Below are 27267 nucleotides of genomic sequence, written 5' to 3'. Positions count from 1 at the left end.
TGTGACTACTATAAGCTACTAACAACCAAACAAGTAAGATGGGCTGAATGGCCTCCTCCCGTTTTTAAACTGTTCTTACTTATTTGGCACATCAGTTACATGCAGGCTACACTGAAAATATGACAAAGCAAAGGAGTCTCGGTCCGTTGTTAAAGAAAAGGGTATGTAACCAGGAAGTCCCTGGTTCAAATCCCGGCTCACTCATTGACTGACTCATTGTGTGACCCTGAACATGTCACTTAACATCCTTGTGTACTTAACCTCTTTTGGGTGAGACATTGTTGTAACTGACTCAGCTGATGCATAGTTCACACGCCCTGGTCTCTGTAAGTCATCTTGTAAAAAGGAGCCTGCTAAATAAACAAATAATAATAAACATTTTAAAAACACAGGATTCTGGTATTTATAATATGCTATATGACAAGTGGAATTTCTCTGACATTCAGATTCATTGAGATTACAAATCCTGTTACCCTGTGGCAAAAAGACACAGTACCGTTTGACTAAATACACAACACAAACAGTTCATAGAGACAGCAGCCTGTCGCCTAAGCTTTATTAGAAAATGTTTACAAACCAATAATAAAAAAAAAAAAAAAAAAAACACATCTCAATTTATTTTAAACAATATTGCCACCCAATATTGTTTCACATGTGAACACATACTAAATTCTTCTTATATAGACACATTGCATATTGGATCTTGGCTTAAATATGATTGTTATGTATTCTACATTACTAAGCTTATGATTTACATTAATTTAAGGTACCAAATAAATAAAAAATAACACATAAACACATATAAATCTTGTGTTAAACATTAAAGGTGCATACATTACACAAAGAATGGTGACTCACTCAAGGTAATATTTTTTTAATGGACGTGATGGACTTCTTGTTTTCAACCCTAAATGTTTTATATTTCAGCTCTGCCAGGTTATTTCCTTTTTCACCAGTCTTTTATATTTGAATCAAGTAGGCTTGTATGATGTGAGGGTCTTTTTCACTGTCACTTTTCCATGGTGCGCATTACTCTGTTAATTTATTTAGATCACACAAACAAACTACAGCATAACAATTACACAAGAGCAGTGGATATTGTACTGTTAATATGACACATTCAACAAATTATGTGAGAAATTACATTTTCAAAACATCCCTGTTCAAATTCATTTAAAGCTCTTACGCCAAATCATAAATTCTTTCTTTATGAACAAAACGAGTTCTCGGTATGTTAAAAATTCAAGCCAGCAAGTTTCAGCCTGCTTAGCTGCAGATAAGATTGGCTTGTTTGGGAAGATCAAGGTTAAATTTCAAAAATAAAAGGTACAGAATGTGAGCTTGTACATATGAGCAGCATGTATGTCAGAAGAAGCACCAATGTGTATTGCTGTAAGCAATACAACTCCATATAAACTTATAACAGCAAATCCAAGCTAATTGTTTTCAGTGGCAATATGTTGTGCTTATTAAACAAATGAATTATTTCTAAGGTTAGATCAGAAACAGAAAATTAATTGTTATTCTAAAGGGCACTTGATGTCCAATAATATATATACAATTTTTGAGAACAGTATTATTTATACAATTTTTGAGAACACTATGCCAGATGGTCTCATATAAAAAGGACTGCACAATGTTAGATCATTGCTGTCCAATTAAAAGTTCTACTGTGCTCTTCTAATATGTTCTGTATGGATTTAAAGCTAATGAAAATAATTGAAACACTCTTACTTGGAGTGAATTGCCATTTGTTTTATAGGTCTTGTATAGATTTTCCAAAAACTTATCAACCTAACATCCAGAAAAGCATTCACCTCGCAACATTTCTCCTCTTGTGTTAACATCATCACTAACCTGCTAAAGGTGAGACAGGACAGACAGTGTCTCTAAATGTCAAAACGTATTGGATATGACAATCATTGGAGGAAACTACAAATTAAACAATTAATTGAAAACAGAGTGTCCATCCGTGCTCAGCAGTACCACATTGTTGATGCAGCTGACTACAGAAAACACAAGAGAAGGATTGCCAACTGGAAGCTTTAGATAAATAAAATATGTCTTGCTAGAGTGATTCCTAATATTGAGTTCAAAACCCATGTTTCCCATAATGTGTTTTCCTATCAAAGCCCAGAACATGATTCCAACCTATACAATAGCAATGCATTCCAGGTAAGAGTGATAGAATTTAAATGATTAGCTACATCTTGAACATTTGTCGCACCTTGATAAACAATAAACAATGCTGTAGAGCGCTTATAAACTAATGGAGAATAACTCCATGGGTCAAAATTTCTGAATCCCTTCCCTTCCCTTGAACACATCATTTAGAGAGACATACTTCCAAAGAGCTATAGGAGATGGTCTATGTCAGGAGCTTTCTAGACACTTTAAAACTCAAAAGTCATATAAAGTTGTTATGTCAAAAGCTATTGAGATGAGCTCAGGATTTTGACACTCGTCAGCATCCCCTTTTATGTCTTCATACCGAGTTGTCTGGATGGCAGATCTGGTATGGAGACTTTTGTTTCTTGCATCTGCAATAAAAGACAGTTACATTGTGAGGCAAAAGAACATAAGTCTAGTATCTCAATTGTTTTCTTGTTTGTTGTTTACAACATGATACTATAATCTGCAATTATGTTTTATTTAGTCTCTGATGACATTCCTGTTGATAATATGTTACACCTGGATTTTACTGGGTAGACAAATGTATTACAGTGCACTCTGTTTGTAAGAATCACTGATATAAGAATCAACCGCATATAGTGATCAAAACACCTGGGACAAAATCCTTCCTATACTAATCATGCTAAAATATACTCAGCTTGTAAGAATCTTTTCACGGCAAACTGACTACACGTAATAAGGTACTGTATCAAGTGCAATGACGTGTACAGCCACTGTTTTTGAATTTGATCACATCTCGCGTGATTAGGCTCTTACGCAGCGTGGATTGTGCAATGATGCAGAAAACACTGGACAAGTTTGTAATCAAACAGTGACTGCGTGCCACTGCATTGTGCAGGATTGTGTTCTCTGTTAGTGAAAATGTGTTTCAATAAAGTGAATACACGTTCATTGAATACATACCGAGTACAGCAGTGTTATTGTGTAGTGTGGCGGCGCGATGTGGTGAGGAGGAGGGGGGAGATTGCTGCGCATCTCCGCTTAGTGAAAAACTGTGAGATTTGCATTGCAACTGAAAATAAGTAAGTCATGTTTAAATGCAGTGGTAATCCTGACAGTAAAATACTGTACTGTAATGTCATTTTAATACAAAAGCCATTGCACGTAGCTCCGCACAATAGTTAAACTAGGCACCCTCACAAGGTGATCGCTTTTCAAGTATACTGTAGTAAAATAGGATTCTGCAGCCTTGAGTAAACATAGTCGTGATCATATAACAAGTTTCTTACCCACAAGGCCTTGTTTTGATATACTGTCCTCAGTGATTGAGCACCATTGATATCTGAATACTATATTTAAACTGCTGATGGCATGCTTTTGCTAACTGTAGTGTGACAGAGTGGCCGAGGGCAGTGTAAATAATCAGGCTGGAGTCTTGATTTACAGTTTTAAACCGGTGTTGGTTTTATTTTTTCTGTGGTGGGGAAACAACTGCTAATACACCAAACAAAGCAAACAAAATAAACCTAGCTCTCAGCTGGAGCACTAACTAAACAATACTTCGCATGGTCTCTGTCTGATGTCAGGACAAGTACAAATCAACAGTTCATATGTTTCCCCTGGAACTACACATATACTGTGACTACTTATTTGCATAGTACCGGAACAACCACTAGATCTCTTATTTGCTGTTTCGTTTGGTTGTGGTTTGGCTTTGGCTTTGGTTTCTTTTTCTGTCTGTTTCTTGCTTCTGCTTCCTTACTCACACCACAAAGGTATCGGCTAAGCCCTTTTTATCGAGGTGTCATTAACTTTAACAAGCAGTTAACCAATTGACCATTATCCATAATGGATTTTTCGTGGGCGTGCGTACATGCGGGAACTCATGACATCCCATTACATTGCAGGGAACAAAGCTCCTGTTCTCAAACTAACATACTGATTCTGCAGTACTTCACCACTGTAATCATATTGGTCCGCTTATAAGAATCAAAACATCTGGGACAGATGTGTTTCTTTTAAACGGAAAGTACTGTAAAACAAAAACAAAAAAATACCCATAAAGAACAAATACAATTTTAAAAACGAATAAAAACTGTATACATTAGGAAATATGCTGTATTTTCTCAGCTAATTGATCACCATCTTACCTTTTTTTAAAACAACAGTAGAGAACCCCGATCGTGCCACCAATCAGCAATAAAATGCCAACTCCAATGGCGATAAATTTCTCTGGGCCTTCTTCTGTGTGAGAATCCAAGAGCAGATGCTGGCATCTTTCTCCAGTGTAGTCTTTATGACATCTGAAAAATAAGTTAATTTCAGCAGGAAAATCAATAACTGATTTAATATTGAGAATCCGTGATGGGCAAAAGTTTAGGTTTAGGATTTTATTTTAATGACCTACACAGTGGAAGATGTAAATACTGTAAAATAATTACCTGCAAGTTGGTGTACTGAGTTCTCTCTGGTAACTGCAAATGCCATTCATACAGAAGCTCTGGTCATTCTCAGTACAAGGGCTTAGAAGTTCTAGAACACGAGGCATCTCTGAATTGTTGTCTGTTGGAAAGGAAAGGGGATAAAAATCTTATTACTTACTTTATCACTAGACATTTTTTCAGTGCCTTTAGTGTTTTAAGTACCTCACCACAACACTGTGTAGTCCCAGCAACTGCTTTGTCTCAAATAAGTGGTTACTGCAATCACAAACACATTTTTCAGAACACCAATGGTCTTCCCGCAATTGAGCTTAAGGTTTGTTTGCAGACTAATTTAGGTTCATGGATTCCAGAGCTAACAGAAAAAAAATGTTCACCACGGTGCTTCCTGGAGACGTTTGCATGACAGTATAATTAATACCTGCATACTTTATTCATGAGTCCAATTTGCATTTAGTTTGATGCAAGGGTATTTAGTCATTTCAGAGAAATGATTTAGGCTGTCAAGACAGAGTTCTACATTCCAGAGAACACACAAGGTGCTGTTACCAGTTTAACTATGGCTGATAGACACATCCACTGTCATGCAAATGCTGTTTGGCAAATAAGAGCTGTTTTTCTGTTGAGCAGTTTATGAGGCATTTTAGCTAGTTGGGGCTGTTACAGTAACTGACACACTGTCCCCTATTTAAATGTTAATGTGTGTGAGAATACATTTGCATAGCTAAACTATGTTTTTTGTGTTTATGACAGACACAGCTTCAATATACAGTAATTGGTTGTCATAGGTTAACATACATTTCATTGGGCCTGTCATAGCAAACAATAACCTTGATTTGGTTTGTCATAATAGAATTGGGCTTTGTTTCTCTTTAAGTACTGTAGTTTTTTTATTTTAAAACACCACACAGTACATGTTCCAAAATATCTATCTTTCATTCTAAACTTTTCATGCCTCAAATAGAACTGCTGCCACTCAACTGAGCTTCACAGAGCAGCCATTCCCAAAACCCCTGACCCCAGGATACGAAAAAAAAAACAATGAAATGAAAGTTCCTTCGTTCATAAAATCATTATCTAAACACTGACATGACAAAGGATCAGTGCAGCCTGCGGGAGGACAAAACCGCCCCTGTTTAAATTGAAAAAATAACAAAAAGAAATAAATAAAAAGAAACAATTTCAACAATCGACTACAGTTATGCGTACTGATTAACCACTCTGGGGTGACCCCTAAAACAACAAAATTATTAGCAATGCACAAACACAGAAACAAAAAAGAAACACTCTGGTTTATAACTAAATCAAGTTTATTATGTTGGTTAGGGTAAATGTTCTACGCTGGATTTTACCACAGCGCTCATCAGATCTGGTTACAATGCACACGAGTAACTTTGCAGACTCACGTTTGGCAATCATTTAAATCAACGTAGATAAACATTCCAGTTATAAATAGGTATACATCCGCAGCAAACTATTAGCAGTCCTTGTACAAACCAAGACAACAATTAGGTTTTACACAGTGTTCACCCCTTTTTATACAATTTTTAAACCAGTGTCTTACCACTTCCAGAGAGAGAGCACTTCGAATCACCACTTCCCTAAATAGAAGCATGCATTTCTCTGTCGATACAGAGTGCACAGTTAAATTCTAAAAAAAAATATAATTTGCGATCAAATCTTTAGTTGATATGTCGGTCCGATTAATCTGTTAATCAGAACATCCTAATATTATACACCCATCCCTCATTATATCGCCCTTCGCTATACTGCGGATTCGGATATATTGCGGTCCTGGAGTTAACTTCACTTAGAATTACTTTTTGTTTTATTTTGGACAGCACGTCACATACTAAAATATACAGAACAATTAAAAACAAAGCATTAATATCGTACTGTTCTCATATATACACGCATTGCACAATAACACAAAACAAATTAAATATCTACTTGCTGAAGTGGTTTTTTAAGCAATGCACAAGCAAAAGTCACAAGGCAGTGACGTCGGCTCCCTAGCAACAAGCCTCCTATGTTGGGAATGGATTCTTTCAATGCACCGGATTTGGGCATTTGAGAAAGGAGAGGTAGATTCATGAAATTAACTGGAGCCTTAAGTTGATGAGAAGCAATTACCCCCCGTAGTATGAATTAAAACAGTGTTGCGCTCGAGCACGAGCTAGGTTTTATTTTCATTTCCATTGTTTTGTTTGTCTGTTTGTTTTGCTACTGATACCTGTCCCTGTGTGGGAAACAATAAAATAAACCATGTTTGCAACTGCACTTCCTGACTCCAGCCTGGTTCATCAGTGCACCCTTGACCATACTGTGACTACATATATTGTGATAGAGTGGCCAAGGATGTAAGTGATCAGACTGGAGTCTTGAATTATAGTTTTTAAACAGGTGTCTTACACTCGGCGGGGAAACAACCGCTGATAAAATAAAACAAACAAAATAAAGCCAGATTACAGCTGGAGCACTAACTAAAAAAGACTTTTTGGTCCCTGTCTGACGTCAGGACGGATAAGCCATTTATCCAAATAAACAAACACAAATCAAAACATTTTATATTAGAAAGCATTTGGGGATATTGGAAGACACACAAAAAATGTAGTTCAATATGACAGCGTCCACACTTCTGACAAACCATACTACCTGATGCGATTAATTTAGAACCGGAATAGAGACTACCCCTTGGGGTATATGAAATGAGCGTTCCAAGAAATGTTCTGGGGACACTGGGACCAGTGTTCCAAGTGGGACTGTCATGTCCAAAACAGGATGTCTGGTCACTTTACCAAAAATTGACTTTCCCCACAAAATATAAAAACAAGAAATTCCTGCCACAGCAAAGATATTTCTAACATTCCTGGTGAAAAGGGTGCCAAAACACTGCCTTTGAATAATACAGAAGTGAGGGGGATAAATATTATGTGAAATGTGAAAAGTTGCGACAGAATGGGATAATCATTCCAATACATACACTATATGAGTTGCAGAATATAATCAACCAGTACACTATATTACATATCCTTTAATGCAAACAGTACCTTGTAAAATTCCATGAATTGGATTGTTAATGTAAAATGAATCACAAATATGATCTATGTTCCCCAAATTAATTAAATGGATTTAAATTCAGTCTTGTCTTTTTCCCTTTGTTTATTTCCCTAATATGACTACAATAAGCTAATATGCACTGAAAACAGAAAATAATGGTAACATACCTGTTGTGTCATTATACTCTTCAAATCCCTTAAGTGTGTCAGGGTTTTCAGCAGAGTTCTCTGTCACAGTTGTTGAGGATGAGCACACAACCATTATTGTAAATGCCATGACTGCTAAAAGACAAAAGAAGCTTTGAATCACAACATATTTCATCTGCATCTGCATTATTAAAGTGTACAATTACCCTTGGTTAATTGTGGCAACTACAATAAGGGAATACCACAATTTTGTCCCTAAACCAAAAGCAATACTTTGGTTGTACTGAACCACTTACAGTACATGTATGGTTTACTGACACGCATGGCTAGACACCTACTGTAATTAAAAGTGTTAACTTGAAAACAAAGGAAAAGAGCATACTTGACTTTCAAATATACTATTGCAGCAACATACTAGCTTTATATCGAACAAATTTTAATATTATATCCATTACCTTCAATTGTTACCGTAAATATTGAAAGTAACCTGAATTTGGGCATGGTGTGACTCACAATTCTCATGAACAAATGGCAGCACACATCTGCCCACATAAGCATCCTTCTATGGTCTCTCAACAGGATGTAATTACTCAACCCCACTCACCCGCCCCACCTCACCTTCTTTGGAGTTATCACATTTGGCTTTTGTCAAATAAAGCAAGCCAGGGATAGATTTTAAACAATTCACCTGAGTTGATAGTTCTATAGAATATAGAATACAGTTGCACTTTGGAGTAAAGTAATAAACAAATCTAAACAAATCAGGCCAATTGATGAAATCATTGCAAGGATCTGGTCTAGATTTACTTTTCCTTCAGGGCTCCAACTAGAAATAAACCACTCAAGCTGTTTTAGAGGCTTTTCTATGCTGCATCTTAACTGTTTTTATTATTATTATTACTGTTTTTAATTAGGTTAATCTTGCTCTCTATGTAACCCCCAGAACTTGTGTAATTAATTTGTTGTGCTAATAAAATGTAACATAACATTTAGATATTTCACAACTCCCAATAGTTTTATGCAGTGGCTGTGTTTTTTCAACAGTGGGTGCGTTAAGTAACTGAGCTGCTCAGAGACTTTTTCCCCCTTTTTCCGCTCACTTAAAAAAATAAACAAAAAATTTTTAATCACTAGTGAAATCTGCTCGCGTCGACTGAGCCCTCGACGAGTCCCCTCTAATTTTTTTTGTACGATTTTGGTTTGGTTTTTTCCCCCAACATTCACCCAAGAAAGTGAAACTCGACGACACTCACGGAGTGAATGACTTGTGCGGGTTACTACACTTGTTTTTTTGTACAACTGAACACATCTTTATATTCTTGTGTAGAATATAAGGAAAACAGGTTTTAAACTTTAAAACAAATAAAATATATATATATATATATATATATATATATATATATATATATATATATATATATATATATATATAGAATTAATTTGAGAATTAAAGGAAAATGTAGAAAATATGACAATACAGTTGTAAGTGCGGGTCTCTGGCTGATGTAATATAGACAACTTTAAAACAAGCTTTGTATTAAGACTTTTCTTAACTGACAGAATACACTGTGTAACAATTTTTAAATTCTTTTTGGTTCCTCGGTAGTAAGTGTTATTTCCTAATTGCTTATGTCTCAAAAGTATAGAAAATGGCTATTATTCCGCACAAACTTTGCTTATGTGACCAGGACAGTGATATTTTTTAATTTACCTATTTTCCAGAACATTTCAGATAGATTCAGTGCTGAGTAAACTTGGAGTAACTTCTAGAACTTTCTAGAACTTTCCAGTAATATAAATAATAGTATAAATACAGGGGCCTTAAGCAACCAGTTCAGTTTAGTTCCAGCTGCCTAAGTGGATACATATCTGCATTTTTCTGAGATGGCATCAAGAGGCTGCAATGGTAGCATTCCTGATGGGTCTCCAAGGCGGTTTTACCAAGTTTCCCTGCTATTTTTGTCTTTGGGACAGCAGGGACACCAAGGCGCACTACCACAGGCAGGACTGGCCACAGCGGACCGAGTTCTCTGTGGGGAGGAACAACTTCAAATGGGAGCCACTGGTGGACCCCTGGAAGGTGCTGATGCCACCACTGCACATCAAATTGGGCCTTATGAAACAATTTGTCAGAGCTCTAGATAAGGAGTCGGCAGCCTTCAAGTACCTTCAAGACTTCTTCCCTAAGCTGTCTGAGGCAAAGGTCAAAGCTGGTGTCTTCGTCGGACCACAGATAAAGAAGATCCTGGAGTGCAATGAATTCCCCAAGAAGCTCACTAGTAAGGAGAAAGCGGCTTGGAACAGCTTTGTCGCAGTGGTTCGGGGCTTCCTGGGCAATCACAAGGCCGAAAACTATGTGGAGCTGGTTGAGACTCTGGTGAAGAACTACGGCACAATGGGCTGTAGGATGTCCCTCAAAGGCCATATCCTTGATGTTCATCTTGATGAATTCAAGGAGAACATGGAAGCATACTTGGAGGAGCAAGGCGAGCGCTTCCACCAGGATATACTGGACTTTGAACGCTGCTACAAAGGACAGTATAACGAGAATATGATGGGAGACTACATTTGGGGGCTGATTCGTGAAAGTGATTTGCAGTATAATCGTAAATCTTGAAAAACTACTCACTTCTAAATCTCTTGTTGTCATTTTTGTATTACTTTAGTATAAATACATGTTAATTTGGATTCATGTGTTGTTTTTTTCTGACTTTATGTGAACGAAAAGACACAAATTCGCCCGTTTTCTCATTGGAAATAGGTAAATTTCAAAATATCACTGTCCTGGCCACAAAAGCAAAGTTTGTGGGGAATAATAGCCATTTGCTATACTTTTGAAGCATAAGCAATTAGGAAATAACACTTACTACCCAGGAACAAAAATTGTGTTACATAGTGATATCAATGTTTTAAAGAAACAGCGAGTGGCAAGTACACCTCAATAATAATAATTGCGGCGACTGTTCTCACAAACTAAACTCTGTGATCCATTAATAATAACTGTGTGCTTTCCAATACCGAATGCTTTGTCTACAGTTATTGCGCAGATATAGTTTCTTACCAAAAAGATAAAATAAGTAACCTTTATTTAAAAATACATAAGCAAATAAATAAAAATAAAATAATGTGAAGCACACTAAGTAAGTGTGTTTGCAAATTCTGTTTTCTCCTGCTTGGTAAAAAATGCTTTGCTTGGATGCCATTGTTATGTAGTCACAAGACAGAATTTAGTGATCAGGAACAGCACTTTATTGTTACATCCAAACAGATGCACATGTACCACTAACTCTTTTGAGATTGCCGTCAAAACCCAGCTGGCTCAATTTACGGTAGCTATTGCCACAGTCCATAACATAATAGCAGTGTTGTACTACTGCATTACTTTTAAAACTGAACATAACAGCCATGTTAACAACAACAGCAATAGCAGAATATGGCCAATATATGTCACAAACAATCCAATAGCATGATGCACATTTAACATTAATAACTGTATATAAACAGAGATTATTTTGTACTGGGTCAAAGGATGTCGACCCACATTCTGAGGTGGGTCGTTGGGACCCGGGTCAACCCAGGTACGACCCAGTTTTCACATTGGGTGGTATTGTGACCCTGTGTAGCCAGAAACTGGGTCTGGACCCAGGTAGGAGTACCAGTGTAAAAGGGGCTTAAGAATGATTATTGTGCTTTCACACTTATTTCACATTTTCAAGCTAAGCCTAGCAGCACTGGCTTGGCAGTGACAGTTATTTTATTTAGGCATAAAGCCCTCTAGTAATTTCTAAAATAAGTTATTTATTATATATCTAAAAGGTGGGGGAGGAGGGCTGTTAATGTAACAAACAGCCCTTAAAGATTACATTATATACATTTTTGGTAAAAAAAATATGTGAACATACAGTTCAATTCTTTAAAACAGCCTCTGAAATGATTAAATCAAAATTACGCAACTCCTGGTTGAAATGCTTTGTGCTATAGGAAAGTGGAAAACACTGTCAAACATTTTTCAAGACACAACATATAGTATTTCTAGAGCCACTATTTATAAATGTGTCTTTTAGACTTTTTATTTAAAAAATGCAATTTTGAAAATTCAATAGTATTAGAAATGGAGCCCTATCTATCAACAACCTTTAAGGACAACATTCTGAATAAAATTAAATATAGTGTCCGTATTTTTTAACTGTGTATGCCAATACAAATATGACATCCTCAATCATTTTTTATTAACCCCTTGATATTATCACATTATCATGATAATAATAATAATAATAATAATAATAATAATACACATTAATAAAAAGCTAAGACAATGACTTACCGTTCAGTAACAAATACCTCTCCCCATAAGTGACCATGACGTTGCTTTTACTTTTTTGAACACAGCAGATGAATTAAAGTGGCTTTTCCTTTTCCCACCACCAGAGTTGGAACCCTTTGATTTGAAAGCATGACTTGCCTGAAATTATATAGCTTTGAAGCAGATTCTATCATGTGTCATCTGATGAAAACAAACCAATGAAGCTGAGTTTCATCTTATCTGGCAACAGCCTTACAGCTTATTGTTGTTTTTCATTCAACCAAGAGCAAGTTCCTAACAGGTATCATTAAATGTCGCACTTACGTTTCAGGTTATACTACGTATCAATAAATTCATACCCATAACTCTAATTTAACAATTCGTGAATGCATTAGGAGATAACGGGGTGGTGGTTATTACGACAGTAGCATCCCTGTTAAACTCCACCCATGAACACCATGGTAAATTCCATAAGTTGTGGACTTCGTTTATATTATACGAAGTGACTTCAAATTGTCTAAAAATTCTCTAGTAATACAAGTGATGTTAAGAATTCAGTCCCATATTATAGATATATATATATATATATATATATATATATATATATATATATATATATATATATATATATATATAACACATTCACTTTAAATTTACGCCTCTAATACCTTTTGTATTTATTAAAACCTGAGAGTAGACAGGGAATAATTATGACTTGTTCTAAGAGTAAATGCTACACAGGTTTTTTTTTTTTTTTTTTGTGTCCGCATATTAATTGTGGACACCATTGTGTTATACTGTGTCCTGTCGGTATACAGTAGCACAGAAGATGGAAAGTTTTTAAATTGCAACTACTGATAAAGCTTAACTGTTTAAGGGAGTTTCCTTCATCTGCATGGAAGGCACTGGCCTAAGATACTAGCCCAAAAGTGTATCTACTTGTTTTATCTATGAGTGAATGTTTTTGAAGTTATGGATCTCACTTTTGATAAACCACAAATCACAATCAGCTGTTGACTGAGGGTTTTAAAGTTAGAGACATTGCAATATAATACCAGTAAATAATACTTAGCCATCTCATATTAATAAAAAAAACTTCACAAAATGAACAGTGCATCCTATCCCATCCCTGCAGTTTCAACAACAACCAATTATTTAGGAAATAATGGCTACTTAAGCATATATAAGCATTATCACACATATATAACGACATTCTTTTTTCTAAATTTAAGTAGAAATATAAAGCTGAATTACGTTAAGAGATATGGGAAATAAGGAAGTGGTTTTGGACGACAACCACCACTAAATTCGGCTAGCCATTATTCCTCTAGTAATTATTTTTCCGTTAATATTCATATTGTTTATAACATATTGGGAATGTTTCAAGCCATTTTAAAAGGACCACTGCCTTTCCATGGGAACAACTATTCCAATACTGTTAAAATATTTTATACCACTATTATGTAAAACATATCAAATTCCAGAGATTTATCAACTTTTTATCTTGTTTCCACCATATTTTGAACTTTTCATAAATTACTGTATATTTAAGTACAAACATCTACTAAAGGTAAATGGAACATAAAATCACATTATACGACATGAGAAACAAATGTTTATTTTGTGAAATGTTACAATTTCAGCAGGCAAGATTTGTACAATCCTATTCTAAACAAACATAGCACATGTTATTCCACATGCACCTAGATAAACAGCAACTTGCTCATTGGCACAGCAACATTATAAATATTGACTTTCCTGGTGATAAATATGACTTTTATAAGAGAAAATGGGTCCCTTCAGTGTTTTCCAGCACTCTTACAAGCATAGGAAACACAATATTTAAAATGAAACACAAACACATGACATAACAAATCATACAAAGCAAAAAAATAAAATAAAATAAAACAGACAATATTAGATGGACCCTTTCACAACTAAAATCATTCTGAGGCAACAAGATAAAACACAAGAGATTTGTGTTGTGTTAATCTTCCTGTTTTTCTGCTCTACTTTCATCTACTGATGTTTACAAACAAAGTTTTAGAGGCAACATGTGTAAGGTATACTTAGGGCTTCTGATTTTCGGTTTTAACCAAGAAACAGTTAAAACACCCCTGATCCCCCCCAAAAAAAAGAAACTAAAAAACACTGTAAGTGGTTACTCAATTTATGTTGACTTCACCTCTTTCCCAGTGAAAAACTAAAAACTAAACTAACTTTCCTAGTGCAGTTAGGGAATGACCCTCCCTGACTCATATATATCATTGACCCCCCCCCCCCCTTATTCATACCAGCAATAAGCACTGTTTTCATGATTCAAACTTAATTGGGTCCTAGCGGGGTCAGTTGTTTAAGCTACTCCGCTAGGATGAGTCTACTGCTGCGTGACTGATTCAGCATTATTCAGTGATGACCCACATATGTTACACATGGGAAAAGCAAAACTGCTAAATTACAGAGCAAATTTCATGTGGTAAACTTTTAAAAGGGTACATGTTAGAGCTCTAAGTACAATCCTCATTGTTTCGGCTCAGTAAAATAACTACATTATTATTATTATTATTATTAATAACTACAGCTATATGAACAATGATTTAAATAGCATGACATATATCATGTGTACAGTAATACTACTTAGTTTCACAAAAAGCTCATGTTAACTTATTCCTGTATGTGTCAATTTTATTTTTGTTACACACCCAGTCCATTTATTTAATTAAGCAAATGTAATGCATTTATAGAATGGTAATTAAGTAGTTTTTTAGACAGCAATGAATGAATGCTGTAAAAAAAAAAACATTGACAACATGCACCTCTCTGATTTGATGTGAATTCAAACTACATAATTTAAGGTGTTGGAGTATTTTAGTGTAAATTACTCTGGGTGCAAAACAGATGGGGGGAAAAACCACATTGAATCCAAACCAAAGTTATTGGTTATTCATGAATAAATACTGCTACCACTTAGTCCAACATTCTATCCATTGTCCTTTATTATTTAAATGTAAAATAATAATAATAATAATAATATTTATTTTTATAAAGCACCTTTCATAGTGGATCACCATCACAAAGCACTTTACAAGATACGAGACTAGGGTGTTTGAACTATGCATCAGCTGCAGAGTCACTTACAACATCTCACCCGAAAGATGGAGCACAAGGAGGATAAGTGACTTGCTCAGGGTCACACAATGAGTGCGTGGCTGAGCTGGGATTTGAACCGGGGACCTCCTGGTTACAAGGCCATTTTTTTAACGGCTGAACCGCACAGCATTAGACTTATCCAGCACTGTACAGTTACTGTCACTATCCAGATTTCCAAATAGCTCACACATGCTATGATGTTTGTTAAAAAATGAGAACATCTTATGGCAATGAGAAAATATGCTCTCTATCCTGTGCAGTTAAGCAATGAGTCATAATTATATTACTTTTCCTTATTTCCTTTATGCCATCCACTAATACTAATCATGTAAAATAAAACTCTGTAAAATCAAGTATCTTCCAAATTGGAATTTAGACTGACCAGTAAGCATGTAATGTTTAGTTTACTGGTAATAAACATTTAGAAAATCCACAAACTATAAACTAACAACAGCAGCCTACAAGTCTGTATAATTTTATCCCTGATGCATTTTTGTATAACATTGTAATCGCATACAGAATGGCATTATGGTGCATTATTATACATACAAACTGGGTGATTGGGTATTTTTCTTTAAATACTTGCGTGCCAGCATTGGCATGCAAGTGCTTGTTAAGAAACCACAGAGTCCACAATGTACCTGACCTGACTCTTCCTACCACATAAATACCCAGAGGCTCTAGTGTGTAGAGCTGTAATTACCTTGACTGTTTAGCAAGTTCCAGCATTTTAAAATATTGTTTCCTTTCTATGTGGAACAGGATATGGAATGAAAAAAGGTAGGCGCAGTTCAATTAAGAGTTGTTGTTTCAAACTAACCTGGATATGATCGCTAATGAAGAATAGTGAAAACCAAAAAAGTAAGACCTTTTTTTTTGTGAATTGCATATATTTGTATGTAATGGTACAGCCTGATTACTCAAACTATTCTGAGCTGTGCTTTCTGTAAATATGTAACACCCCCTATTCGACATTTAAAGTGTAAATTTTCTGCTTGTAACGCAAGTGTAGTGTAGTTCACAGTAATGTTGAATTTACTCAAACAGGTCAAACTGAAAATGATTGTGGTAGAAAAAATACTCTTCTGAAAATATAATAAATATGAACTAAATCAATATATAAATAGTAATAAGATAACATTTGAGTGGAATCAAATAAATGTATATACTGTATATGGCATCAGTCCTTCAGTGGTTCAGAAGATTTCTAGCAGCAGTTACTGTATTCTTCATGAGCATGGCGACAGTCATGGGCCCCACACCTCCAGGTACAGGTGTGATGTACCCAGCCTTCTTCTTCACCTCTGCAAGGGAAAACCGAGAAAAAAAAAAAAAAATAATACATGCTCTTTTTTGTACTCACCTAATCCCTTTTAATTATGTAACAAAAAAAAATACTTCATGAGAAACCTTTTCATGTGTGCAATATTAATACAAAATTAAAACAACATTAAAATCATTTATTCAATAACCTTAATGATTAAGGCCGTGTGAACAGCTCAGATATATATTTTTGGATTCACGGCAGCGTCATGGGCAGTGTTGTATTTTGCTGAATGTGCAAGGAACTATTTTAGAAATGACGTGTAATGATTTGTTTATTTTTTAACAGCAGATAGAGAGATAAATGCACTGACATCATCAAAATCAACGTCAAACTTATTCAAGCACTTTAGAATAGCTTGTGAAACGGTGTTGTAATTAACAGCCTGCAAGTAAAGTGTATCTACAAGGACAGCTTTCAGTTCTAGTACGTCAGATGCATGTTCACTATTTAGGCCTTGCAAAACAAACACAATGTGTAATACATAATGATCTTGGGCATCCGTCGACTTGTCAGTAACCACTGAAATGCAATCTCCTGCTTGTAATACGTGGCAAATATAGGTAAGTATTCATGACTCAGGAACTGATATCCTTGCAAGTTTGAAGCTGCCAAAGTAAGGCACTAACTACACACTTGTATTATAACCATAACTCTTCCAATGTCCCTGCAAGCTCCGAGGCACAAAAAGCTACACAAATTGAATATTTTGTTTTTGAACGGTCCAAGGATGGTAGCATGGCATGTATGAGGTGGGTCTAAATATGTGCGTTAATAGGGACCCAAAATTCAAAACAAGTGTATAACTTTGTTAATTTTTTATGATTTAAGGCATCCAGATTTAGAGAATCAAAAAGCAAGTAAAAGTTATGTGTCTATGAAAAGTATTTACAAAATAACGTATTTATATCAGAATTTTAAAACCCCAAACTTGTCTTAGCACACAGTAAATTTCAAAGTAAAAAAAACTTTGGTTTTGCAATAATTTATAGCACAGAAAAAAGTGGTGAAAGAAAGACAGAGCCAGACATCAATGAAACAGAGAAATTATATTTCAGACACAAAACAAACAAGTGTCACATTATATAGCTGCCATAATACCAAGTGAGCCAAAAGAGAAAAATGTGGAGCAATTGCAAAATTAAAGACATAAGATAATAAGCAGCATTAATTGGTAGTACATTTGAATACAGAAAAGGTAACCAATAGGCTGTTTTGTTTTCTGTTTTTTTCATGTATTCCATTTTTTCTTTTGTATTTTATTTCACAAAGGAGACATCCACAAGATTTGCATTTGACAAATGGCCATATCCATAATAAAATGTAATATAATTTGGCCCATGGCCTTAGTTTACATATATTATTCACGGGGCGGGAGCAAGGCTACCTGTAGTGACACCTTCTGACTTCTCGGAGAGCCGCCCACAGTTAGGACGAAGTCTGAGTTAGGTGAGACTGTGTCGTGGTGAGGCAACCAACATAAGGGATCCCCTTCTCTTGGGAGACCCGACATATGAAAGAGGGGTCCCTGTCTCTTGGGGGGCCCCTTACATAAATAGAGGCTCAAGCACCTGAAAGGAAGGAAGAAAAGGTGACCTCGATGAGGTGAATTATAGACTTCCAAAGCTGGGATGTAGATGCACCCCCAGAGAACCTGATATGAGAAGAGAGCCTTGTGTTACGAAGGGAGAGCTCCTACAGCGAAGTTTAGCCCCTCAGATTGCGAGGGTAGTGATAGATCATGAGATGCTAAACGGTTGGGTTTGGCCGGGGGTCCCCTCTGACTCATGAAGAACCCTCCTACTGCGGTAAATGAAGTGGAGAAAGTGAGAAAGATTTATTTTTAACACAACAAAGGTGGTTAGTAACTGGCTTCCTACTGAATATGTGAAGACCCTCCGCTCAGTGGAAAGGAAAAAAAAAACTTTCTTTTTAGGGGGGAAACCTTTGGTGGTCCCGGAGGAGGGGTCATTCCCAATCCAGACATACAAGTAATAGACTGTTGTGAAGAAGATATCTCAGATTGAGAAGAATATATGATTCAACTGCTGATGTTGAATATTTTTAATTAGATGCTCGTTAATCTTTGCTATTGCTGCTGATGTGGCTGCCCCATTTCTGAATGAAGTCCTGTTCTAGAAACTAATGTAGACAGATAAGATGTGAACCAATGTCTGGATATAATAGTCCAGTATGAATCGATGAACAGGGGGTCAGAATTTGAAATAGGTTTGCATTCTGCAATTTATTTATACATGGGAACATATGGGCATAGAGGAGATTCAATTTTTGATAGCTGAATAAATTGACCTTGAAGAAGCTGATCCATTTTGGAAATGTGCAAGAAGAGGATAAAGTGTGAATCCAAGATGAGCGTGAGATCATTGCAGCAAATACCCAGCATTGGAAAGCTGGCAATAGGGGGAACTGCATATTCTGAGCAGTTAGACATATAGTTTCCATTATTTGGTCATCAAATGTAGAGAAGCAGCATTGACGGAGGATTGAAATATAGGCATGCGGGAAGGAGAAGCAATAGGAGAGCTCTTAGAGACTCCGCACAGGAAGAGACGGACAGCTGGTATTAATAGGAGAGTTGGGGAGGTAGTGGACAACAAGCAAAATTGGTATTGTATTCCTGACAGATAGAATTTGATTGTAGCTGGTGCAAGATGTAAAGAGTCCTTTGCATGCACTATAAAAGTCCTGGTTGATGGGGTCAGATTAATCCTGCTTTGGGAGCAGAAAGTCAAATAGGTGGTCCAGCTGGTGAATTAAGAGGATCTGGTGGAAGGAGCCATGTATGTTTGCGCTGTATTGAGTAGTCTGCTGATAGTTGGGTTCAGTTGAAAATTAGCTGGTTGAACTGGGCTGTCACTGCTGGAGTTGGCTGAGCTGTAGAGACCAGACGATGAAATCTATAAATCTGCAAATGAGAAACAACATCTGCTGCATTATTATAAATGCCCATTAGATGGTGTGCTTGCATAATAAGAGGTGAACTGGAACGTACTTTATTAAAGATATGATCTGCAGATTTGTTATCACCCCTCAGATGTGCTGCTGTGACTATTGGGTAAACTTCAAGAAGAGCTGTAGATTTTAGATGCGGTGATAGGTTTTCGATTTCTAGTGGTCATGCAGTAGAAAATCATTAATTGTTTAAAAGGCCGCCGAATCCCGTGAATGAGGCGTCCTTAAATAGTTAGATCGTGCAATGCTGAAATGAAATCATCGTAGAACATAGAGGGGCCGTTCCAGTGCTGTATGAGAGCTGACCACATTTTAATGTCTTTTCTAGCTTTTGATGAAGTATTGACATTGAGTCCAAGTTTTTTGCTGTCGATGAAAGAGCAAGTAATCAAGATATAAATGTTTCTGTCCCTGGGGGATAATGTGAATTGAAAAATTAAAATGACCCAGCAACAACAGTAGTGGGAGCTTGATGACTGTTTTATTGATCTGAAATTTCTGGATAAAGGAACGGATATTACTGATTTTAGACACAGGGAGGGGGCTCTTGAGTAGCAGAATGGAGGTTGAAAACACATTTTTAGACCGTCGAGTAAATAGTTGACGAATATTTTATCTGGATGATCCAGAAGTTTTTGTTTTAATTTGTGAATATTTATAGGAGTGTAGCCTGTAAGTGTTGAAGAAAGTCACTTTGGAACTACTGGGCAGATGGCTTTTGAATGAGCGTCCCCGCAGAAACTGCATATATAAACATTTTTGCATTGGCTCCTCAACCAGATAACGAAATTGAAATGATTGCATATTTGCTTTCCTCTGCTTATCTGATTCTTCGACCTAGTCGATGATGTGGTTATCTGATGCCAAAATAGCTGCTGCTTTTGCTGAAAAGGATTTGTGATAGTTGAAAAACATGGTCCCTCCATACCTGACAAACAGCTCCACGACATAGAAACCACTTCTGTATACCCGAACCGTAGGCAAGAACATAACACATCTCTAAATACAGTGAATGCAAGGACAAATTCCCCCAGGGTAAGATTCTTTAGTAATCTGGGGTCTCTGGATTTCAGCATGACTGGTAAATTTCCGCTATCCACCACTATATGGTCCAGAATACCAATGTGCTTCTTGAAAGTCCAGCCCTTGCTCAGGAGAGATATCCTGAGTTCGCAGCCGCTTGGATCGACGAGGATTAACTCCTTGAACGGTGGGTAGTGGAATGGTACCCTGCTTGGGAGGCATTTGTTCAGCTGTTTTGGATAAGCCTAGAAGGAAGAGTGATGGGGTGATCGGCTTTTGGATTGATGCTGTCGGAGAATGCTCTGATACGGACATGAAGTTATCCTCGAAACTCTCTGAATCCAAGGAAGAGCTGTGCAGTAAGTACTCCATACTTATTTTTTTTTCTTAATTCTTTACACAGAAAGAAATTGCTGGGGTCTTGCAATCCGCTAAGGTCCACAACCAAACGAAAAAATGCAAGACACCGCATAGGGTGTGACTAGTGGTTTAAATAGGAAGTAGATTTGATTGATGATAGGAGATGAAAGGATAGGGTGGAGCCTAGCGCACGCCCCCGAACCACACTAATAGGTTAACATGAATAGGGATAAAATCGGTATAAAATAGATTTAGGGGTAAAAAATCTCAGTAAATACACTTTACATGTGGAATATGATGCGTAGCAGTTCTGGTTTCTGATTAAGTTTAATGCCCCGGGCATGTATGATGAAGCAGAATCTGTGCAAGTCGAAGCCACATTTTCCCAAGTTAGCTGGTACATTGCGAATGTTTGGTCAATTAGTGTGCTGACGGAAATATTATCTACAGAAGGTGTGCACATGACATCAGCACAAAACAAGCCAGGTTTATTTGCCTTGAAATCATACCAAAAAAAAAAAAGACAGAACTGGGTGGTACGAGCCATTGAGAGATGTATCAAAAAATCCCACTGGCCATTTTCATCAACGCGTTCCATAAGTTCCCTTTCAATTCGAAGGTGACCACCAAAACATCGTTATGAAATACACTCCTGCCTATTGGTAGGTGTCACTGAGCTCTTTCTATCAAAGCTGCAGATAGGCCCTCTCTCCTGGGTCCCGCCTCCCGAGGGTACTTAACCATCACGCAGGGGAGATTCACTGTCTTTCGCTTCTCACGATTGGTACGGTAAGACATCTCTGTGTTGCATTTTTTTCTTCTAAAAAGTGCTGCATAAGCTACTGCTTTCAGCCAGACCTGCCATATACTCCTCGCTGAGGCTCCCTCGTTGTTGAGTTGAGACTGGGCTGTGTTAGCCTTCACCACGCATGTATGTCTTATAATCAAACAGACAGTGTGGTCTCCCCCATCTGTACTGTAATATTTAACTGTTTTTGTATTTTAAAAACTGTTTTTGTATTACTGTGTTGTAAAAGTCAATCGCCCACCACGGCTTTGGCCCTGTCCCCCTGTTGTACACTACGCGTTGCTCAGGTGTGTGACCACACAGTCATGGTAGACACCGTGCTCGGTGCACATCCGTATCTGGCGCTAGTATGGGAATTCAGTGCTGCATGGTACTCTGCGCACAGCGCTCAGGTCGCATGGTGCACGCAGTGCGCTCAGTGCTTGGCCACTGCTTCGGACCTAGCACAACAGTGCCTCGTTGCCTCTGCCTGTAGACGGTGCTCCACCGCTGTAGGCTATGAGCTGCCCCGGTCGTGTGACTGCACGTAGTCCAGGCTAGACATCCTGGTCCAGCCACTACGCTGTGTTTACTCTTTTCTGTGAAACAGCCTGCACTGCTTTGCAATTGCAGTCTGCTTAAACCTTTCAGTGCTTGCTGTTTTGTGTTTTCCTCTGCTACTGCAGTTTAAAAGAGAGAAGGGAGATCCTCCATCGGACCCTGGCTCTGCTGTGCTCCACCGTAGAGTTGACTCTGCTGGGTGGCCACTCCTGGAAAGATTCTCTACTGTCCCAAACTTTCTCCATTTGGACAATATGGCTCTGACTGTGGTTTGGTAGAGACCTTGAGTCTTAGAAATGGCTTTGTAGCCCTTTCTAGGCTGATAGGCATCAAGAACTTTTTTTCCCGGAGGTCTTCAAGAATTTCTTTTAATCGTGGCATGATGTGCCTCTAGAACATGTGTGCTGACAACTTCACTCTGATGGTAAAGGGCCAAAGTTAGTCAGATTTATTTTGGGCAGGGCTGGGCCAAATCAGGCCTGATTGTTAACCAAAGTACTCAAACAGCTGACCCTAATTATCCCTTTAATTGGGGGGGCAATAACTTTTTCAGACCTGAAGATTGCATGTTTGATTACTTTGCACACCAAACAAATGAAAGAAGCACCAAACTTTGGTGTCATTTTTTCTCTCAGACTCAGACTATATATACTACTATAACCCACAAAAAGATCTGACCAAATTCAATGTGAAAAATGTGCAAAAATGCAGAAAATCAGACTGGGGGCAAATACTGTTTTCACGGCACTGTATGTGTATTTGTTTCCTACTGCCGTGCAATTAGAAATAGGTAATAATAAGTGTGATTCCTTCACGGGAACCCAGCTCTGCTGTGTCCCGCTGTTGAGTTGAATCCGCCAGCTTGTTTAAGCCTCCTACTCGGCGTGCTGTTTATAAAAACAAAGCAAAACAGTCGCACGTGCTGCCGTGGTGACTGTTATTTTACACTCACAATTGTTATGTATATATGTTTTTCTTTACTGCCTTGCAGTTTTAAAAAAGAAAAAGTAGCAGCGTGACTCCTCTACCGGGATCCAGCTCTGCAGGGTCCCGCTGTTGAGTGGAATTGGCAGGCTTATTTTAGCCTGTCTATTTGCGTGCTTGGTCACCCGCCTGGGATGGGGAATGTGTCACTTTGTTCCTGCACAATACACCACAGCTCCTTGAGCCTGTGCTCCATTCTGGCATACGCTATGCACTGCCACATTGTGTGACTGCACGGGGTCCAGGACCAGGTTATCGCCTCCCTGCACCATGGTGCAGCACCATGCGCTCCCCTGTACTGCTCTCCTGATTGCCTACTGCAGTCACTCGAGCTATGTATCCACCCCAGTCTATGCTATGCACTACCCCGGATTCACGCATCCATGCCTCGGTACTTGGCGCCACAGCATATCAATAACACTCGGTGTCCCCAGTGCTATTCTACCTCACTGGGTGCCCTCGGTGCATCTGCACCCTTGGTGCCAGAGTGCTTAAATACACGGCTGAGGTGTATGGTGGCTCGCCAGGCTGTTGGCCTGGGTATCACACTGGACCAGGAGAACCTGTTCCACGTTCCTATGGGTCCAGCGCACAAGAAGTATCTCCGTTCCGCCTTACAGGGGAGCGTCCTCAGTCTCTGTGCGGTGATTTGGCCTCTCCTTACCCCCACACGATTCAAAGTGCACGGATGCCACCCTCGCTCCCAAGCGGCGGCAAGTGATCAGGGTGATGAATTGCCTGTATGACTGGTTGATCTACCCAGTCGCAGGAAGGAGCAGCGGCCCACACAGCTATTTGTGATGAAGCATTTGTTTGAGACTGTCTCACCCTTAATGATGCTAGAGCCAATTAATAGCAAGCTTACCTGTCGGATGACAGAGTAGCAGCTCTACAGCACCAACTCTCCTTGTTTCGACATGGATCAAGGTGCCATTTGTCTTGTGCCGCAGCAATATCAGCATTGGGATGGGTTTACTGTGCATGCACCCGCTGCTAGTGTGGCTCAATGCGTTCCCTCTGCATCCCAAGCACAACAGACACCATCGGCTGACAGTGTGTCTTGCTTGCTCGGCGGCCCTGCGCTGGTGGAGAGCTACCTCTCCCTTGTGCCAAGGAGTCCAAATGGGAGTAGTTTCCAACTGGACGCCTCCAACTCAGGTTGTGGCGCAGTCTGCAAAGGCAGAGGAGTCAGCGAGCCCTGGTCGGATTGTTGGACGTCCCTGCATATCAATATGCTGGAGCTGCAGTCAGTGTTCCTTGCTCTCCAGCGTTTCCTACCCGTAGTGCGGAACAGACATGTGCTGATCCGCACGAACAATACATCAGTGGTGGTGTATGTCAACAACCAGGGTGGCCTTCAGTCCCCAGGGCTGCATCGCCTAGCCTTCAGGCTTCTGATTTGGGCACAACGGAACCTACTGTCCCTTTGGACTACGCATGTTCCAGGCGTGGAGAATCGGGCAGCGGACCTCTTCTCGACGGAGGGCCTGCATCCACGGAGTGGCGGCTCCACCCTCAGGTGGTGGAGTGCATTTTGAAACGGTCTGGAAGGCGCAGGTTGATCTCTCGCCTCGGCGGAGATGACACACAGCCCCCTATGGTACTCCCTCCAACGCTGCGGCGGTCCACTCGGTGTCAATGCCCTAGCACACGAATGGCCCAGAGCGCTGCGCTCCTTTACGCGTTCCCGCCTCTGCCATTACTCCCGGCCTTTCTCGAAAAGGTCCGGTCAGAGAAGGCATCAGTTCTCCTAGTGGCCCCCAGGTGACCCAGGAGAATCTGGTATTCATCGCTGTGCCAGCTATTGAATGGCCCGCCCTGGGATGTCCCGCTTCGCTGAGATCTCCTCAGCCAGGCGAGAGGCACACTTTGGCACCTGGAGCCAGGCAGGCTCCAGTTGTGGGTCTGGCCCTTGAAGGGACCACTGGTCAGCCTTAGGGCTGTCAGACGCGGTCGTGGGTACACTGCAGAATGCTAGGGCGCATTCCACTAGGTCACTGTACGCCTATAAGTGAAAATATTTGCAAGATTGGTGCCGTATTAATGGTCATGATCCAATCTTCTGTCTCATGCCTGTCATCTTGCAGTTTCTGCAAGACTTGCTTGAGGCTAGTAGATCACCTTCCACACTGAAGGTTTACCTAGCAGCTATTTCTGCTTGTCATGCCCCCGTTGACTCAATGTCCCCGGGCGCACATTTTCTGGCTACCTGGTTTCTCCAAGGCGCTCAGCGATTGCACCCTCCTAGGAGGGCTACTCTCCCCGAATGGAGCCTTGAGATTGTGCTGGATGCTCTCACGCAGGCCCCCCGATGTTTTGGTGGCCATCTTTGACTAGAAAGGGAATGTTAGTTTACCTACCGTAAACCTGGTTCCCTGAAAGAGAAGATGGCCACCGACCGCGAGGTCGCTTTGATAGAAAAAGCTCAGTGACACCTACCAATAGGCAGGAGTGTATCCCATAACGATGTTTTGGTGGCCATCTTCTCTTTCAGGGAACCAGGTTTACGGAAGGTAAACTAACGTTTACCAACTAAAGCATCACCATTTTCTGTCAAATATTTATGTTTAAGATTGTCGGCGTAAGGCAGTGTTTTAGCTGATGGACAGTACTGTAGCACAAAGTCACCAATACATACCTCGTTGCAATAATCAATGGCTGTCCAGCAAAGCATAGTGCTCTGATAAACTAACACAGTCATTCTGTGTTCTCTTTGTATTAAAAAGCTGCATAAATGGATTGCTTGTCTCTCAGTTCACTTTATTGTTTTAGTTTAATGTGTCGCTTATATTTCAGTATTTGCAACGCTATGCATCCTCTGCCTCATCTGACCCCTTCTGTTATCTTTGCTTTCTGTACACTTCGAAACATTAGTTTTCCTTTAAATATTCATAAACTAATTTACATTTTCTCCCCATTCCTCATCCACTACAAATATTATATTTTCGTGTAAGTACAGTATTTCAATTTAGTTTTTGATCAAGCTAGTAGTTACTACGCCCAGCAATTGCCACAATAATCAGACTTTCATTGGCCAACATAACCAGGTGATAATGTGTTTAAGAGGTGGCAGAGAACCACGTTTGAACGTTATTTGATCCTATGACATCTAAACATCTGCTGTATCCTAGGATACAGTGTAGGGCTGCTTATTACAATGCCAGAGTCACAATAATACAGCATTTTCATCAAAATATTGACAAAAAATAGACAAAAAAAAATCGGGTATTAATCAGTAGAAACGATGTCCAGTTAAAAAAAAAAAAAAAAAAAAAAAAAAAAAAAAAAAAAAATCCTGTATTGTTTCGGTAAAATTCGGAATAAACCGGAACCGCAGAACACTATGTATATCCTACTGTATACAAAGCGAGTCCAATCAGCCATTTACACTCATTTGGAAGCACTTAACCATTGTTTTTGACATAGCATGCTGGTATGTAAGTTTGGTCAGTCAATAGTTGATCAAATGTATAGACATCTGGCCCAATTAATAAAAGGTATAAATGCTGTTATATGCCATTACAATACATTATTCAAAAGGGTGGAGTCTTCAAAAATGTGTATATTATTTGTTTACAATAGTTTTACAGAACGCCAGTAACATCAAACCAGGGTCCCTCCATTGCCAACTGCACGTTGTACATCAGAGTATGTATGACTGCTAAGGTGGCACTGAAATTTCCCCACTGAAACTTCATCGAAAACGCTCAAAGCTAACATGCAAATGAGGCCGCACTCCAAACTTTCATGACGACTACCAACCACTGGATGTAGAAGCAGCTATCACCTTTGTTTATGTCCGTGTTATCTCTATAGTGCATAGGGCTATGAAATACGCTTTTTTCTTTTTTTTTTAACCCTTTGCGGTCCTATGTCGGACAATTTTCCCTTTCCAGTCCGATATCGGACCCTGTCCAACATTATCAAAAAGAAGTCAAGCACAGGTCTCTAGTCGTTTTTTCTCCAGAAAACGCAGAGAAAACCTTTCAATGGCAGAGTGAGACCGACAGGAGCTGAGAGAA

At 38.8% G+C, this 27267-nt stretch overlaps 2 protein-coding genes across 3 annotated transcripts in view; both read right to left on the bottom strand.

Annotated features, from left to right (window-relative positions):
* Positions 1–524: 524 nt before the first annotated feature.
* LOC121298614 (epigen-like) lies at positions 525–12279 on the bottom strand. Of its 2 annotated transcripts, none has more exons than XM_041225742.1 (5): positions 12105–12279; positions 7802–7915; positions 4575–4695; positions 4284–4436; positions 525–2540 (listed from the first exon to the last, which is right to left on the bottom strand). In XM_041225742.1, the coding sequence occupies exons 1-5, from the start codon at positions 12139–12141 to the stop codon at positions 2486–2488; spliced, it is 480 nt and encodes a 159-aa protein (XP_041081676.1). In that variant the 5' UTR covers positions 12142–12279; the 3' UTR covers positions 525–2485. The 2 variants fall into 2 exon arrangements, with proteins under 2 accessions (XP_041081676.1, XP_041081684.1); XM_041225750.1 differs by having other exon boundaries at positions 7802–7912; positions 12105–12277.
* A 3036-nt stretch (positions 12280–15315) lies between these two features.
* LOC121326791 (probable bifunctional methylenetetrahydrofolate dehydrogenase/cyclohydrolase 2) overlaps positions 15316–27267 on the bottom strand; it is a 55401-nt gene continuing 43449 nt past the window's right edge. Inside the window, exon 8 of the mRNA XM_041270300.1 lies at positions 15316–16537. Coding sequence (XP_041126234.1) covers positions 16422–16537 — 116 coding nt within the window. The 3' untranslated portion in view covers positions 15316–16421. The remainder of the gene's footprint in view (positions 16538–27267) is intronic.

Source organism: Polyodon spathula, chromosome 2 (genome assembly GCF_017654505.1).
Source record: "Polyodon spathula isolate WHYD16114869_AA chromosome 2, ASM1765450v1, whole genome shotgun sequence".
Lineage (NCBI taxonomy): Eukaryota > Metazoa > Chordata > Actinopteri > Acipenseriformes > Polyodontidae > Polyodon > Polyodon spathula.
Note: the sequence above shows the minus strand (reverse complement) of the source record. Positions and strands in the feature narration are given on the sequence as shown.

What these genes read in the sequence shown, in the direction of transcription:
- LOC121298614 (XM_041225742.1), bottom strand. Translation starts at nt 12,141, where the DNA reads ATGGTCACTTATGGGGAGAGGTATTTGTTACTGAACG. An exon ending in AGAGTATAATGACACAACAG is followed by an intron (nt 4,696 to 7,801) that starts GTATGTTACCAT and finishes CCTTTCCAACAG; the next exon opens with ACAACAATTCAGAGATGCCT. An exon ending in CTCAGTACACCAACTTGCAG is followed by an intron (nt 4,437 to 4,574) that starts GTAATTATTTTA and finishes CTTATTTTTCAG; the next exon opens with ATGTCATAAAGACTACACTG.